General features: G+C 41.8%; 1 protein-coding gene across 1 annotated transcript; it reads right to left on the bottom strand.

Moving 5' to 3' along the window:
• Positions 1 to 9,014: 9,014 nt before the first annotated feature.
• On the bottom strand, positions 9,015 to 9,714 carry LOC119559150. The gene is made up of 2 exons (XM_037872221.1): positions 9,676 to 9,714; positions 9,015 to 9,559 (listed from the first exon to the last, which is right to left on the bottom strand). The coding sequence occupies exons 1-2, from the start codon at positions 9,677 to 9,679 to the stop codon at positions 9,093 to 9,095; spliced, it is 471 nt and encodes a 156-aa protein (XP_037728149.1). The 5' UTR covers positions 9,680 to 9,714; the 3' UTR covers positions 9,015 to 9,092.
• Positions 9,715 to 15,077: the final 5,363 nt, after the last annotated feature.

The raw sequence follows: 15,077 nt of genomic DNA, 5'->3' as shown, positions 1-15,077 counted from the left end.
AGATTTAAATATTTATAAGCTTGTATATATCCCTTAATATTATTAGAGATTTAAGCCTGTAATTAATCACATATTAAATACATATCCCATATATATTACAATTCAATAAAAGTAAAAAACTATTACAAGCCAAATATTATTATTTTAGCGTTTTTTTGGGAAGGGTATTCAATCTAGTATTTAGCTTATTTCAAGAACGATTTGAGCTCATTTTTTCCTTTTACAAGTCTAAAATGTTCTTCTTTTGATCCCAAACTCAGATAAAATCAATATCAAAATGTTATCATATTGATCCAAATATGTTCTTAAATTAAAACCAAAATCGACTTGAAAATGGAACGAAATCATCTCATTTCACTTTTTTAGTTCCTACCATTTCGTTCTAGAATCAAGAACATGCGGATCAAAATAGGAACATTTGTGATTACACGGTTTTTAAGAACGAATGTGATCAATTCAATCACAATGTTCTTGGTTTTTCCTCTCTGTATACAGTTTTAATGCAAAATAAAAATTTTTAACTGAAATGTACTGATCTCATAAATACCTATCGATTGACCCAAAAAAATGTTTGCCACGCCCACTCTAACGCCCATAACGCATAAATCTGTCTTCCGCCCAAAAACCAAATATTGAGATCGCGGGTAGGGGGCGCATTTCAATCTCGCTTTGCTGCTTGCATATCTCCATTTCCCTTTGGTCCCTTAAGCTGAGTAACGGGTATTCTTCCTTGTTGTGTTTAGAAGGTATTGAAAATGCTGACCAATTATCTGTGCTTTAAATTGTTCAATAAAAAGGTCAATTTCCTCATGAAAATTCATTTTATTAATTTTGCTTTCTTAAAGGTCTTTACACATCTAGTCTCAACTTTAAAATGATGTATACAAATAATTTTATTGTTTTGGAGCTACTTTTTAAAAAATGTCAAAATAATGTATGCATTGTTAAGAGCGCACACCCAGCCCTTAAGGTGGGTTTCCTTTAAACCTGTTTAATGACGGACAGCCCATTTCTTCGATATTAATGAACTGACGACTCCCAAAAAACGTCTGTAGAAATCGTTTTTTTCCACACCTTTACAAATAATTTGTTTTCCGCTTGTAATTGTCCTTAGATACTTTCGAGTTTGTGGAAAACTGTTTTCTCCATTGTTCCAAAAAATGTTGTGATGAGTATTGGTAAACCAAATTGCAGTCTTTCGAGATTTTGTATTTAGCGAAGTAAAATCATATGGTGGTTCTATTAAAAAACTATTATTCAAGTTTGGATCTTTTTCGAATACAATTCCAATTTCCTTTAGAATAAAATTATTATTATTATCAAAGAAAACTTGAACATCAATCGAAACAGTATCTTTAAACATTTTTCTAATGTTAAACAGCTCGTTGTACTAATCCGTTTATTGGATGTGGGTGGCGGTAGTGGAGAGACAAGGACCACTAGAAGCGGTCTCACCTACTGATCCAATGTCTTTCCCTTTCTGTACTCGATATTCCTAAGTAATACTCGACATTCCTAAGTTGTACTCGATACTTGTAACGTTAGTGAAAAGAGGCAACGCACCGCCATACTCGCTGCCAGAATTTTGCAAAGTACAGTTCTTTAGCACACGTATATTTTGTAAAACCTAAATTATCCAGTCGAATGTGAATAAAGCATACCATCATACTATTTAAAGTCAGCGTTATCTTTTCTGATAAGAGGACCCTGCAATTTTTGGGGGCTCAACCGGAATGTAGCCTACCATTCGACAGTACTTTTAATATGGCAAAAACACGTGGAGTGCGTGAGCAGAGGGCTGGAGAAATTGAGCAAATCGTCATATGGATTTTGGATGGAGTGTGACAAAGAAGGCTACCGTTAAAAGCAGACACAGTTGGTGGCTTTTGCAAAGGCAAGAACTTGGAAGAGGCAGCGGATCGTGGCTGGAGATCTAGGAGAAGCAGCAGACACGGGCTGGAAGCAGTATAGATACAGCGAGCAAGACATTGGATCTGGTGTGGTAATCGGAGCATGCGTGCAGGATTGTGCAAGTGGAAGGCTGGCGCACAGATCTTGGCAGCAGACGAAGGCATCTAGAAAGTTCCAGTTGAGTTTGGAAGTCTTTATTGTATGTGCGACGCTGCAAAAGCGGGACGAACAAAAGCGACATCATTGAGCGAGTGGCTGAACTTTTGGTGGAGTGTTACCAGAAAGTTTATTTCAAGTCGTTTGTAAAGTAGTGGGGTAACATTGAAGTCAAGCAGTTTCAGAGACAGGGTTGTTAATCTATTTACAATTTCCTTTTGGTACTATATTTAAGAAAACATTGTTTAATTTTAGTAATCTACAGGACAAAGTTGTAAAATGGAGAGAAGCGAGATCTTGGCATTGCGAGTTGAAGAGTTGCCTCGGAAGTTCTCGGAGCTGCAATAGGGTACGACTGGATTGAAGGCGGAATTGCAAGAGAGGTTGTTGACCTACTATGGTCTAAATAACGAGGGTGAGTCAGAAACGGAGGATGGTGGTGAAGATGGTCTATCAGTAACGTCCGCAGAAACTACTATTAATCGGCCAAACGCAGCAGGTTGGTATCAAGGACTAGGAAATGAAAGGCAGGGTAGATCATGTTTCACGTTGAAAGATATCGAGGGCAGTGTTTCGCAGTTTTCTGGGTCGAGTTCCCCAGACATAAACCAATGGATAGGAGAGTTGGAAGACTGTGCAGCTACAGTTGAGTGGAGCCCTTTACAGTTGTTTGTGTATGCAAAACAGTTGCCTAGTGGAGCAGCAAAAATGTTTGTGCGTAGCCAGAAGAATATCAAAGACGGCAAGTTTGAAATCGGCTTTGTTGGAGGAGCTTGGAACCAATTTATCGTCAGCAGAAGTTCATCGCAGGTTGGGAAAACGACAGCAACATAAGGTGAAACGCACGCCTTGTAGGAAAAGTCTTTTCTGTCTCACCTTCTGGAGATAACCTACTGCCCCATTAATCCACAACTAGCACGCGATTGGGACCTTTTAATACCCCAGCTTCAGCGGGAGGAATTGGGTGGGTTGTTGCGGCTGTTGTAGATCGCGGTTACGTCGAAATATTTAAAGATCCCTCCAGAAACTAACTAATCGAAAGTCCGCACTAAAACCTCAAATTAATAATGGAACTGAACAATGAATGGCGGATAAACTAAGTCGGTAAGTAGCACATAAGTTGAATAGATAAAAGCGGATGGGACTGAGATGTTGTTCGTCCTACCCTTCTATACCCTCCCAACCTTGGTTCTTTCTTTTAAGGTATTAAATGAGAACCCCAAAATGTATAGTTAATTATTATTTTATTTTAGAGCCCCATGTCCTCGGAAAAAAATTAAAAGGGGACTTAGCCTTTCATCATGGTATATATATAATTAAGTTTTACAAAACAAGTGTTGTAGGGGTGTAATTGACATACATAAGATTTCATTTACTTAACTTCATGATTTCCATTCAAGTTATATTATCTAACATAACTGGTCTTTTAAATTTTTATTCTAGGCATAGGTTTCCTTAGTTTTAAGTGCAATTGATTGGTTTCTTTGTATGGGTCAAATCTATAAATTCATCTCTTTTGTTTTCTTCACCGGGCTTGTCTGTTTACATATTTGTTTTTCTTCTCTTTTTTTTTGTCTTTGATTTACTAATGCAAGACAAACCGTAATTACACGCAATGAGTTCCCTTTAATTCATATTTGAGGGCAGCCAAAATATTCCAAGACGAATAACACAATCAAAACAAAACTGCCTGGAAAGCTTATCTCGGCCGGACTTATGTTTAGGCAAACCAGATCATCACCGAAGGTTATTCGTTTTGGAGGGTTTTAGCTCACCCGTTCGCTTTTGGGGTAAACTTATGCAATCGGCGGCTTGCCCGAAACAATCAAAACTAGAGTAGCATGTGATACCTTACCCTCTGAAAATTCCGATGAAGCGCTCCATGGTTTCAGGGGTAAACTAGTTGAAATTTCTTAGAGAGACAAGTTTTAATAATTTCATCACAACCGCCGTCGATACCCAAGACTTTGGGCTGATTCTCGTACAGACATTTACAGGTGAAAGAAGAAAATTATGCAACGCTTGTACCGACTTGGGTGAGTAAGTATTTCAATTAGAGTTACACTATCAATTGCACTTTGATTTACATAATTTTTAGATAGATTTAAATATTTTGTTTTTGGGGTTATTTCCAAGTGATACTGGCTAACTCTCTCTCTCTAACTTAGGAGCAGCTGGTCTGTTGGGGGGTTGGCACGTGGCGGTCGCAATTGGGGGTATAGGTGTCTGGAGGTGCCGTTGGGAAGTCGTCGATGAATCTTTGTGGACTTTTGTGGCCGCAGTTTGCCGAACCTCCGCCTTCACAAATGAAGGGATCCAATTCCCGGTGGACGAATGATTTTACCGCCGACTAGCCTGGATTGTGAACCGCTTGGTTCCGAACCCCACGGACAACCTGCTGCTGGCTAGATGTTTATAGCCTGATCTGATTGAGAACTAGATGTTAATTTCACGTTGGCTATCTCCATTTACTTTTACTTACGTTCAGTTTGTCTTTCTTTAATTTAGGTGTTGTTTTTTTCTGTTTTCTGATTTAGGAGCTTGGCTAGTTGGTTATTTTATTGTGTTTTAGCCTTAATAATCACTGATGAAAACATTTAGGTGAATTTCGACTGCACGTGGTGTGGCCAGAATTGAAGTTGGATTATGTTTTTGAAGCCAACCGCTCACTTAGAGTTCTCGAAACAGAAAGACTGAGTAGATCGGAATTCAAAAGCTGGGAGCTTAAACATCCGACAAAAATCTAAATTTCGACTTTTGCTTTCGATCACTTTCCGTCTTTATTTAGGCAATTTTGCTTGTGATTACATGGGGTTACATTCTCCGGTAATTAACTCGGATAAGTAACGAGTGCTAGCTTTATTATCAGTTACTTTTCAAAAATTTCGTTTAAAGATCTTAAGGCCGGTACATTACAAAGGGTGAATCCTTGCACGAGCTCTTTTATGCACTTATGGAAATTGCAAAGCCCATTTGTTTGGAGGAAGAAGTTTGATCGAGTATTTTGTTGAGGGTATCCCAGATGCTAGATCAAATACAGCAATGCTATACCAGGCCAGAAACTTCAAGGATCTAAAGCTACAAATAGACGCGTATCAAAAATCACGTGGATCATCCAAACCAGTTAACAAGTATGGTTCAGTTAACACGTATGGAATTCAGAATTCAAAGGACTTGGGGAGCTGTACTGTGTTTGATGCGTAGGCGTGTGTTCTTAAAGCTAGCCGTAGGAGTAGGCAGTCTGATGGGTCGTCAGAGAGTTGTGACAGGTATCGGGGAAAGTCAGGTCCTAACATTCGGAAGCTTCGTTACAAAGGATGTTATCGATGGAATCGACATGTCGGTCGAGTTTCATGTCATACCTGATGATGATATGAAGTTTGACGCAATCTTAGGCACAACAATCTTAAACAGCGTTGACATGATGGTAACCAAGTCTGGCACTATATTTTCGCCAAGAGTTCAAAGTATTCAGAAAAGACCAACGACAGCGCAAAGTACTTTAATGCAGCTAGTTAGCGAGTTCAAAAGTCTGTGCATGATCAGCACGAAAGACTCTAAGACAGTTTCGGCAGAAGATTTGGAGCATTTGAGTCAGGAAGTAGCTTCTGAAGTGGAGTCAGTTACAAGCCAGAAAGTTACAGCCGAGACGAATAGCTTATTGCGATCAGAAAATTGTCGATGACCAGTTTCAATAATGGCGAGGAGAGGGGATAATCAAGTCAAGTATATCCGAGTTTGCTTCGCCAGTAGTGCTCGTAGATAATAATAACTTGAAAAAGCGCTTGTGTTGCGATTATATAAATTTAAATGAAAAGATTGTCCGAGATGACTTTCTAACAGCTCAAATGGACTGTGTGATCGAAAAGCTACAAGGTGGACAAGTTTTTAAAACTCTAGATTTGACTAATGGTTTCTTTCACGTGCCTGTTTCGCCAGAATCCCAAAAGTATACATCGTTCGTAACTCAGAGTGGTCAGTATGAGTTCCTGTTTGTACCCTTCGATATAACAAACTCTCCAGCAGTGTTTACGAGGATTATCATGGCAGTTATGCGTGATTTAATTAAGAATAAGGATGCGTGTAATGATCCATGTATACGGACGATGTTATCATTTCAAGCAAGAGTATCGATGAGGGCGTGCAGAAGTTGAAGCGAGTTTTGAAAGTGGCACAAGGAAATGGCTTGCGCATTAATTGGAGTAAATGTCAGGTGTTGAAGCGCAAAGCTAACTTCTTAGGCTATGTCGCTGAAAACGGTACCATCAAGCCAGGTAACGAGAAAACTCAAGCAGTTGCTGATTTTCTGATTCCGCACGACAAGAAAGGAGTCCAAAGACTCTTAGGACTGACGTCGTACTTCCGTAGGTTTGTGGAGGGATACGACGTAATTGCCAAACCGTTGTCCGACGTGTTGCGCAAGGGGGTGAGGTTCGAGTTTCAAGACCAGCAATCAGCAGCATTTAAAAAGCTAAAGGAAGCGTTGATCAGTGGACCAGTTCTGAAGCTCTATAATCATTCGCTTGACACAGAAATTCATACCGACGTATCCAAGATCGGATTTGGAACCGTTTTGCTTCAACGAGACCCCTGTGATAACTTGTGGCATCCAGTATTCTACATGAGCCGTAAATCCAAGCCAAGTGACGAAAAGTATCATTCCTATGAACTGGAAGTACTTGCAGTTATTGGAACCTTGGTAAAGTGGCGGGTGTACGTTCTAGGGAAGAAGTTTAAAATTATTATTGACTGTAACGCTTTTACCATGAACATGAAGAAGAAAGAGATTCCGCTCGGAGTGTCTAGATGGGCGATGTACCTACAAGATATCGACTACACAGGTCAGGTTTGAAGATGAGACATGTCGATGCATTGAGTAGGGTGTCATGTTATACGTTGACTGACAGATGATATTAGATGATTGGACAAAGGTGCTCAAAAGTGTCGTTGAGACCAAAGGCTATGAAGAATTCTACATAGTGAACGAAGTTCTCTTCAAAGATCCTAATAAAGAGTTGCTAGTAGTTTCATCACTTGTGGAAAAAGTGTGAAAACAGTCACAAGCAAGGACATTTCTCATCCAAGAAAACTCAGGACTTGATCGAGAAGTCGTATTACATTCCGAAGCTAAAAGAGAAAGTAGCGCGAGTGGTCGATTGCTGCGTAGAGTGCATTCTTGTAAATGCGAAGGCTGGTAGGCAAGAAGGGTTCCTTACACCAATAGACAAAGGAGACAAGCCGCTCGTCACTTACCATGTAGATCATGTTGGTCCGATGGAGATAACCAAAAAACGATATAATCACATTTTCGTGATTTTAGATGTCTTTTCCAAGTACGTATGGTTGTATCCTACACGAAGCACAGGGCTTGAAGAAGTGGTGACTTGTTTGGAGCGCCAGGCTGTTTGTTTTGGAAATCCGTATAGGATAGTGTCAGATCGTGGAGCTGCATTCACATCCCACTTATTCAAGGAGTACTGCGATAGGGAGAAGATCCAACATTTGCTGATTGCAACAGGCGTACCAAGGGGAAACGGACAGTAGAACGCATGCATAAAATTGCTGTCCCGATGCTCTCCAAACTAAGTCTTGAAAGCCCGGTAGTGGAGAGACAAGGACCACTAGAAGCGCTCTCACCTACTGATCCAATATCTCTTCCTTTCTGTACTCGATATTCCTAAGTAATACTCGATATTCCTAAGTTGTACTCGATACCCAGTTGCAACAATAGTGAAGAGTGGCAACGCACCGCCATGCTCGCTGCCAGAATTTCGCAAAGTACAGTTTTTTAGCACAGGTATATTTTGTAAAACCTAAGTTAACCAGTCGAATGTGAATAAAGCATATCATCATGAGGAGACGATTATTGCAAATCTTGGTTTTTCGCGGTTAGCTGACAATTTCACATTCTAGCTGTGTTGACAGCCATGCCTCTATTTGGGGATAACATATGAATCCCAACTCGATGCGATTGGTAGGCTTTCACCACTTTTAATTATATCGTATATCTTAATTTTTGCATCTTTCCAGGTTATATTCGAGATTTCCAGTTTAAGCAAGGAAGAACGCTATAGTAGAGTACCTCGACTATCAGATACCCGTTACTCAGCTAAAGGGACCAAAGGGATATGGTGATGTGCAAGCAGCAAAGCGAGATTGAAATGCGCCACCTACCGGCAGAAGACAGATTTAAGCGATATGAGCGTTAGAGTGGGCGTGGCAAATTTTTTTTGGATCATTCGATAGGTATTGACGAGACCAATGAATTTCAGTTAAAATATAGTATAAAATAATATATCGCCAAGATTCTTAGTTAACATTAACACTACTCGTAGTTCGGCTTTACAATATAACAAAATTTTTTTATAATCCTCAGCAATAATTGTAAATAATCATTCTATTAACCGAATGTGCATGCCAATCAAAACGATTATTGCAAATCTTTGTTTTTCGCGGTTGGCTGACAATTTTACATTCCAGCTGTGTTGACTGCCATACCTCTATTTGGGGATAACATATGAATCCCAACTCGATGCGATTGGTAGGCTTTCACCACTTTTAATAATATCGTATGTCTTAATTTTTCCATTTTTCCAGGTTATATTCGAGATTTCTAGCTTAAAAAATTGTTCATTTCTGGTTTGTTCAAACCAATCGCCAAGATTCTTAACTAACATCAACACTACTCGTAGATCGGCTTTACAATATAACAAAACTTTTTTATAATCCTCAGCAATAATTCTAAATAATCATTCTTGTTTATGGGGAAGACAACAAATATGCCACCCTTATATTTATAATTAATAACGCACGAATAGGTTATATTAAAATGTATAGCGTTTATTTGGAGCTGCAGACGGACTGTGAATGTGTAAAAAGCTTGGCTCCAAGATCCTCATATAGACATATGCAGGCTTACAAAGTAGTTGCCGAATAGAGAGGCGACAGCTTTAGTGGTATAAGAAAGAAGGCGAAAGATAAGCAGAGAGCGCTGCAGGTGCCGTCGTACACCTATGCGCGCATGACTAGGCGCTGGCGATCTGCTCCGAACATACTCCCCCCGTTGGAAGAGGTAAGGTTCCAACTATCTCGGAATCGATGGGCAGAACGGCTAGCTTGGCGACGGCTCTCTTGATCAGACCCGTAGCTGTACGGACCATAGCTACTCTGATGACTCCGCCCCCGCCGGTTATGACTTCCTGGATGCACCCAAGCTGCCATCTCAAGGGTTGAACGTTGTCCTGCTTCAGCAAAACTATGCGTCCAACCTTGATGTTAGACGTTTCGACGCGCCACTTGCTCCTCTCTTGAAGTAGGGACAAATACTCTCTGCTCCACCTTTTCCAGAAATGTGGCTGCATCTGGATAACCCGCTGCCACCTGCTGAGGCGGTCTTCGCGGAGATGAGTAATGCCAGGCTCAGGAAACTTAGTGTAGCTGGAATCCTTCAGGAAATGCGCAGGTGTTAGCACCTCAAGGCTTTCAGCATTTTCTGAAATTGGACAGAGTGGACGGGAGTTAAGGATAGCAGAAATCTCATATGCAAGAGTTCTTAATTCATCGATGGCTAAAAAGAATGCACCGACGACTCTGTAGAAGTGAAATTACCCATAAACCACCGAAGTGCGGGGCACGCGGAGGGATGAACTTCCAATCGATCCCATCAGCTAAACAGACGGAAGATATCGATGCTGTGTGCTGCTCGCTGAAAAAGAGCTCTTTCAGCTCGGCAAGCTCGCTCTTTGCACCGACAAAGTTTGTAGCATTGTCGCTCCAAATGGTACGCGGACTGCCTCTAAGGCTAATGAATCTCCTCAGCGCTGCGATGAAAGAATCCGTCGTGAGATCCTGGACCACTTCCAAATGAGCAGCCTTCGTGGAAAAACAGACAAAGACGGCGATATAGCACTTGTGGGGTGCCTTATTTCTGGCCTCTGCCTTATGATAGAATGGCCCACAATAGTCCACTCCTGTGGTATGAAAAGCTGGATTAGGCTGCACTCTATTTGCTGGAAGGCTACCCATGACGTGCTCCCAAGTAACAGGCTTCATTCGGAAACATCGGACGCATTTCCTGATAACGCTGGCGACGAACTTGCGGCCTCCAATCGGCCAGTACCTTTGCCGTAATGCGGCAAGCAGCGCCTGCGATCCTCCATGCAAATATTTCTCATGATAATAAACGATGATCGCCTTGGTGACTGGATGATCCTTGGGCAACAGTATCGGATGCCTCGTATCGTAGTCCAAGTTTGCGTTCTGAAGCCTTCCACCCACGCGAAGTAACCCATCGGAGCCGAGTATAGGCCTAAGGGAACCAGCTTGCTTTTCTGTGGAAACGGCTTGCCCTGGCTAAGAGATCCATACTCCTTCGCCAAGTTAACCTGTTGGATGCTCCTCAAAAGAAGTACAGTTCCAGAGTTGATCTCCTCCACCGAAAGTCGACCTTTTAACGGCGCAGATTTAGCTCTGCAATTTGAAATGAATCGATAAATGTATGCAAATACGCGCTGCAACTTATCGAAAGAGTTGAGGAATTTGCAGTTTGATGAACTGTCTATGCAAACGGCCCCAATTAGAGCCACAGAACGGCGCTCTGGAAGATCCTTTACTGAGTCTAGCAGGGACGGCCAATTTGACGAGCTTTGCAGAAGGAATGGAGGCCCGTTAGCCCAAAGGGAATGTTCCAACAATTCTCTTGGGGTACATCCTCGCGATACGACGTCTGCCGGGTTCAAGTTTGTAGGAACGTGATGCCAAGACATGTCTTTCGTCATCTCCGGAATTTTCGCGATTCTGTTTGATACGAAAACGTTAAACTCCCTCGGAGGTTGCCGAATCCACGCCAACACAATGGACAAGTCCGACCAGCAATGAAAGGTGCAATCGAAATCTATGGCTTCCTTGGCGTTTACGATTAGCTCAGCCAATAAAAGCGCTGCGGAAAGTTCTAATCTTGGAATTGTTAAGGCCTTCAATGGAGCTACCCTTGACTTGGCACAGAGCAGATGGACTTTCGATTCTCCATTGGTCTCCGATCGCAAGTATAGACACGCTCCATAAGCTGACATGCTAGCATCGCAGAATCCATACAACTCAACGGAAGCCCTTGGTTGCAGTACGAATCGTGGGAATTTTAAGTTCTGTACGACCGATAACTGTGAGGTCAACTCCCCCCATGACGAAAGAATGGGCTCTGGCAGTGCATCATCCCAATCCACGTTCGCACTCCATGGAGATTGCAGAAAAATCTTAGATTTTGTGATAATAGGAGTTATTAAACCGAGTGGATCATAGAATTTGGCAATCGTTGACAATGCAACCCGCTTAGTGGGTCGTTGATTGGTTGGCAGTTGAGAAAAATGAAATAGGAGCTGATCAGAAGATAGATCCCAGACTAGTCCCAATGCCTTGGCGACATCCGATCCATCGTGAAATTTGATTAACTGCTCCTTGTCGCATTCAGACTCTCCTTCCAGGGCTGCTGACTCATTCGAACACCATTTGCGAATTGGAAAGTGGCCTCGTGACAGTAGTTCCTTTACCTGACAACGAATTTCTCTCACCTTCTCAACTGAGTCCCCACCAGATATTAAATCATCCACATAGAAATCTCTACGAACAATTTTTGCTCCAATAGGAAATGATTCCTCCTCATCGCAAGCGAGTTGATGCATGGCTCTTATAGCCAAGAAGGCATCTGGCTTGGTTCCATAAGTCACCGTGTTCAATTTAAAAACACTCAACTCTTCCGTGGAGCCCTCTCTCCAAACCATGCACTGCAAGAAATCATCCGGGTACGAAACACGCACGCAACGGTACATATTGCAGATATCTCCACAAAGGGCAACTTTAAAAAATCGAAAGCGAAGCATTATATTGAAGATTTTTTGTTGAATTGTTGGTCCTGCCAGAAGTAAGTCGTTCAGAGAGATACCAGAAGTTGCTTTAGCAGATCCATCAAAGACGACACGAATCTTCGACCTTGTGCTCTCCTGCTTATGTACGCAATGGTGGGGCAAAAAGAATTGTGTTTCTGACGGTCCCTTAGTTACAAGAGACATGTGACCTAGATCGATATACCTCAAAAATGCTGAATACTAAGCTTTCAGGGCTGGGTTTCTATCTAGTCTAGCTTCCAAACTCTTGAAACGACGACGAGCCAAGCCATAAGAATCACCTAAAGATTCGAGTCCGGAAGTGGACAAGAGACGAACAGAGTATTGGCCGTTTCCAAGCCTAAGGCAATTTTCAGTGAAAAGTTGTTCACATCGCAAGTCTTCCGGCAATAAAGATGGCTTAGATGAAGTGAAGTCCTCAATTTCCCAAAATCGCCTTACTATGGCGGAAAGTGTGTCACCGGAATGATCAGCTGGGTCCTTGATGCTGGCTTGTAAAACCGATTAATGAGTTGGCATGTTCGATGATAACCCTCCAGAGACTATCCAACCAAGCTTGGTGTTCTGAAGTGTTGGCAAAGCCCTATCCAAATGAATTTGTCCCATAGAAATTATTTCGAAAAACAACCCAGCGCCGAGTAAAAGGTCAATTCGCTGTGATTGATTGAAATGTTTAGCGGTGTCCTCCATGATGTTGCATTTATATAGAAATGGGGTTGATAATCAGTAATACTGTGAGTCACAACCGCTGTGATTGCCGCACGATAGCTTGCATCCCGTGATTGCACAAGAATATCGACAGTCTTATCAGAGATCATGGAAGATTCTCCTATCCCACAAATCGACGTTTGCGATCTTCTATGATTCAAGTTTAGTTGGCTAGCTAAGCGAGAGGTTATGAAGTTTAGCTGGGAGGCCGAATCTAAAATTGCTCGGCAAGGCATGAATGCCCCAATTCTATTTCTAACGTAGATAATAGCAGTTGGAAGCAACACGTAGTCGGTCGGCAAAATATTTAAGGTTTTGGGTGGAGGGCTTGGTAAATGATGATCAGGATGCGATGATGTATGCGAACATGATACTAATGCTGATGAAGTAGATGGTAATGGCTGAGAGCTCGAGGATGGATCGCATGATGGAGATGAAAATGAGGTTGATGTTGCGATTGTTCATGTTCATGTGTAATAATGAATGGTGCTTCATGCGACAATACTTGCAGTGAGTCGACTTGCATTGCTGCAAACTATGCCCCTTGCGCAAACAGTTGAGACATCATCAATCCATCATCCTGCACCTCTTTTCCAAAAACGACTCCATAGCATCCCAGGTATACAGCTCAGTGATTGACAAATCCTCTTCCCATTTTTCCCGCGTCCTCTAGTCCAGTTTCCGAGTGACGATATGAATTAAAAGTCCATCCAAAATTTGTTGCGTATTGGTCAGGGTTCGAATTGCTCGCAGATGCGAATTCATGCAATCGCTCAGCTCCCGAAGACCCTTCGAAGATCCCTTCTCGACACCCTTTAAACCGAATATTGCCTGAACATGTGCCTGAAAGTGTAAAACTTTATTATCAAATCGATTAACCAGCAAATTCATAGCCTTTTTAAAATTAGCATTCGAGGGTTCGAGCGAGCGTATGGTTTCCAGAGCCACGCCGCCCATATTGTTATTTTTCAATGTCGCTTAGCTCATCATCATTTCCGATGACCGTAATGAAAGTCGCAAGAAAATCCGGCCACTCAGAATAGGATCCATGAAAACGAGCAATTTCCAAATTTGGCAACCGAGGCTTCCTAGATCGAGAAGAAAGATCCGCATCATTAGTGATGTCAATAGATGTTGAATTTGCAGCGGTTGAAGCCGGCAATTGTGACTTGCGATGAGCCGCCAAGCCTCGGCTTAGTTTCGCCTTCACATCCATGAAAACCTCAGCAAATTCAATCCGATGGTCGCTCGAGATCTCTGCAAAATCCAGTCTTTCCAACGATGTCTGCGCAGAATCAAATGCCTGATTTAAGGAATTGATCCATTCCATTCGCGCCAGCAAATCAGCTTCGTCAAACTGATTAACCGCATAAGCGTTTAAATAGCATTTCATCGAGCTCATTTGCCGCAAAATAGATTGGGCTTTGACTCGGTAGGAGTCGACGTCACTTGTGGATTCATTTTGAGCCCGAACCGAGTTTTCCGTATCAGACATTTTTCAATCACGAGAAAGAAAAAAAATGAAATAAAAATGAAATAAAATAAAATGTCCGATCTCGTTAGAGGCACAAAACACCGTATACCCTCTACCGCGAAAACGTGAAGGTTAACAAGCGTCGCCGAGATGCAACGGAACCTTTAACTTGGCTGTTGTTGTTCTTGCCGATAAATTGCCTGCCTAGCAACAGCGGATTATGTAACTGTCAAACGAATGTATGTATGGCTATATGTACATATATATATATAATATGCGCTATTAACAAAGATTAAATGCGATTCACTTTGTTAAGAATTATTTGCACAACACAGTTTTGGTGTTTTTTCACAGCGCAAAATGTACAAAAAATCAAACGGCCGGCTGTGCACTTTTATATGCACATATGTATGTATGTTCGTATGTTTGTGACCGAATGCACGATAACGACAGCGAAACAAAGCGTTTGTTTAAACTATATTAAACAATCGAGAGACCGAGTTGCAGACGCCGATAAAAACTGATATCACGTCGGGGTCACCAAATGTTTATGGGGAAGACAACAAATATGCCACCATTATATTTATAATTAATAACGCACGAATAGGTTATATTAAAATGTATAGCGTTTATTCGGAGCGGCAGACGGACTGTGAATGTGTAAAAAGCTTGGCTCCAAGATCTTCATATAGACATATGCAAGCTTACAAAGTAGTTGCTGAATAGATAAGCGACAGCTTTAGTGGTATAAGAAAGAAGGCGAAAGATAAGCAGAGAGCGCTGCAGATGCCGTCGTACACCTATGCGCGCATGACTAGGCGCTGGCAATCTGCTCCGAACAATTCTATTAACCGAATGTGCATGCCAATCGAAATGTTTTCACCACGTACATTCACCAAATCACCGTTTTGATCAACTATGCGTATAGA

Source organism: Drosophila subpulchrella, unplaced genomic scaffold (genome assembly GCF_014743375.2).
Source record: "Drosophila subpulchrella strain 33 F10 #4 breed RU33 unplaced genomic scaffold, RU_Dsub_v1.1 Primary Assembly Seq18, whole genome shotgun sequence".
Taxonomy (NCBI): domain Eukaryota; kingdom Metazoa; phylum Arthropoda; class Insecta; order Diptera; family Drosophilidae; genus Drosophila; species Drosophila subpulchrella.
The sequence above is the reverse complement of the archived record's forward strand: the minus strand, read 5'-3'. Positions and strand labels throughout refer to the sequence as shown.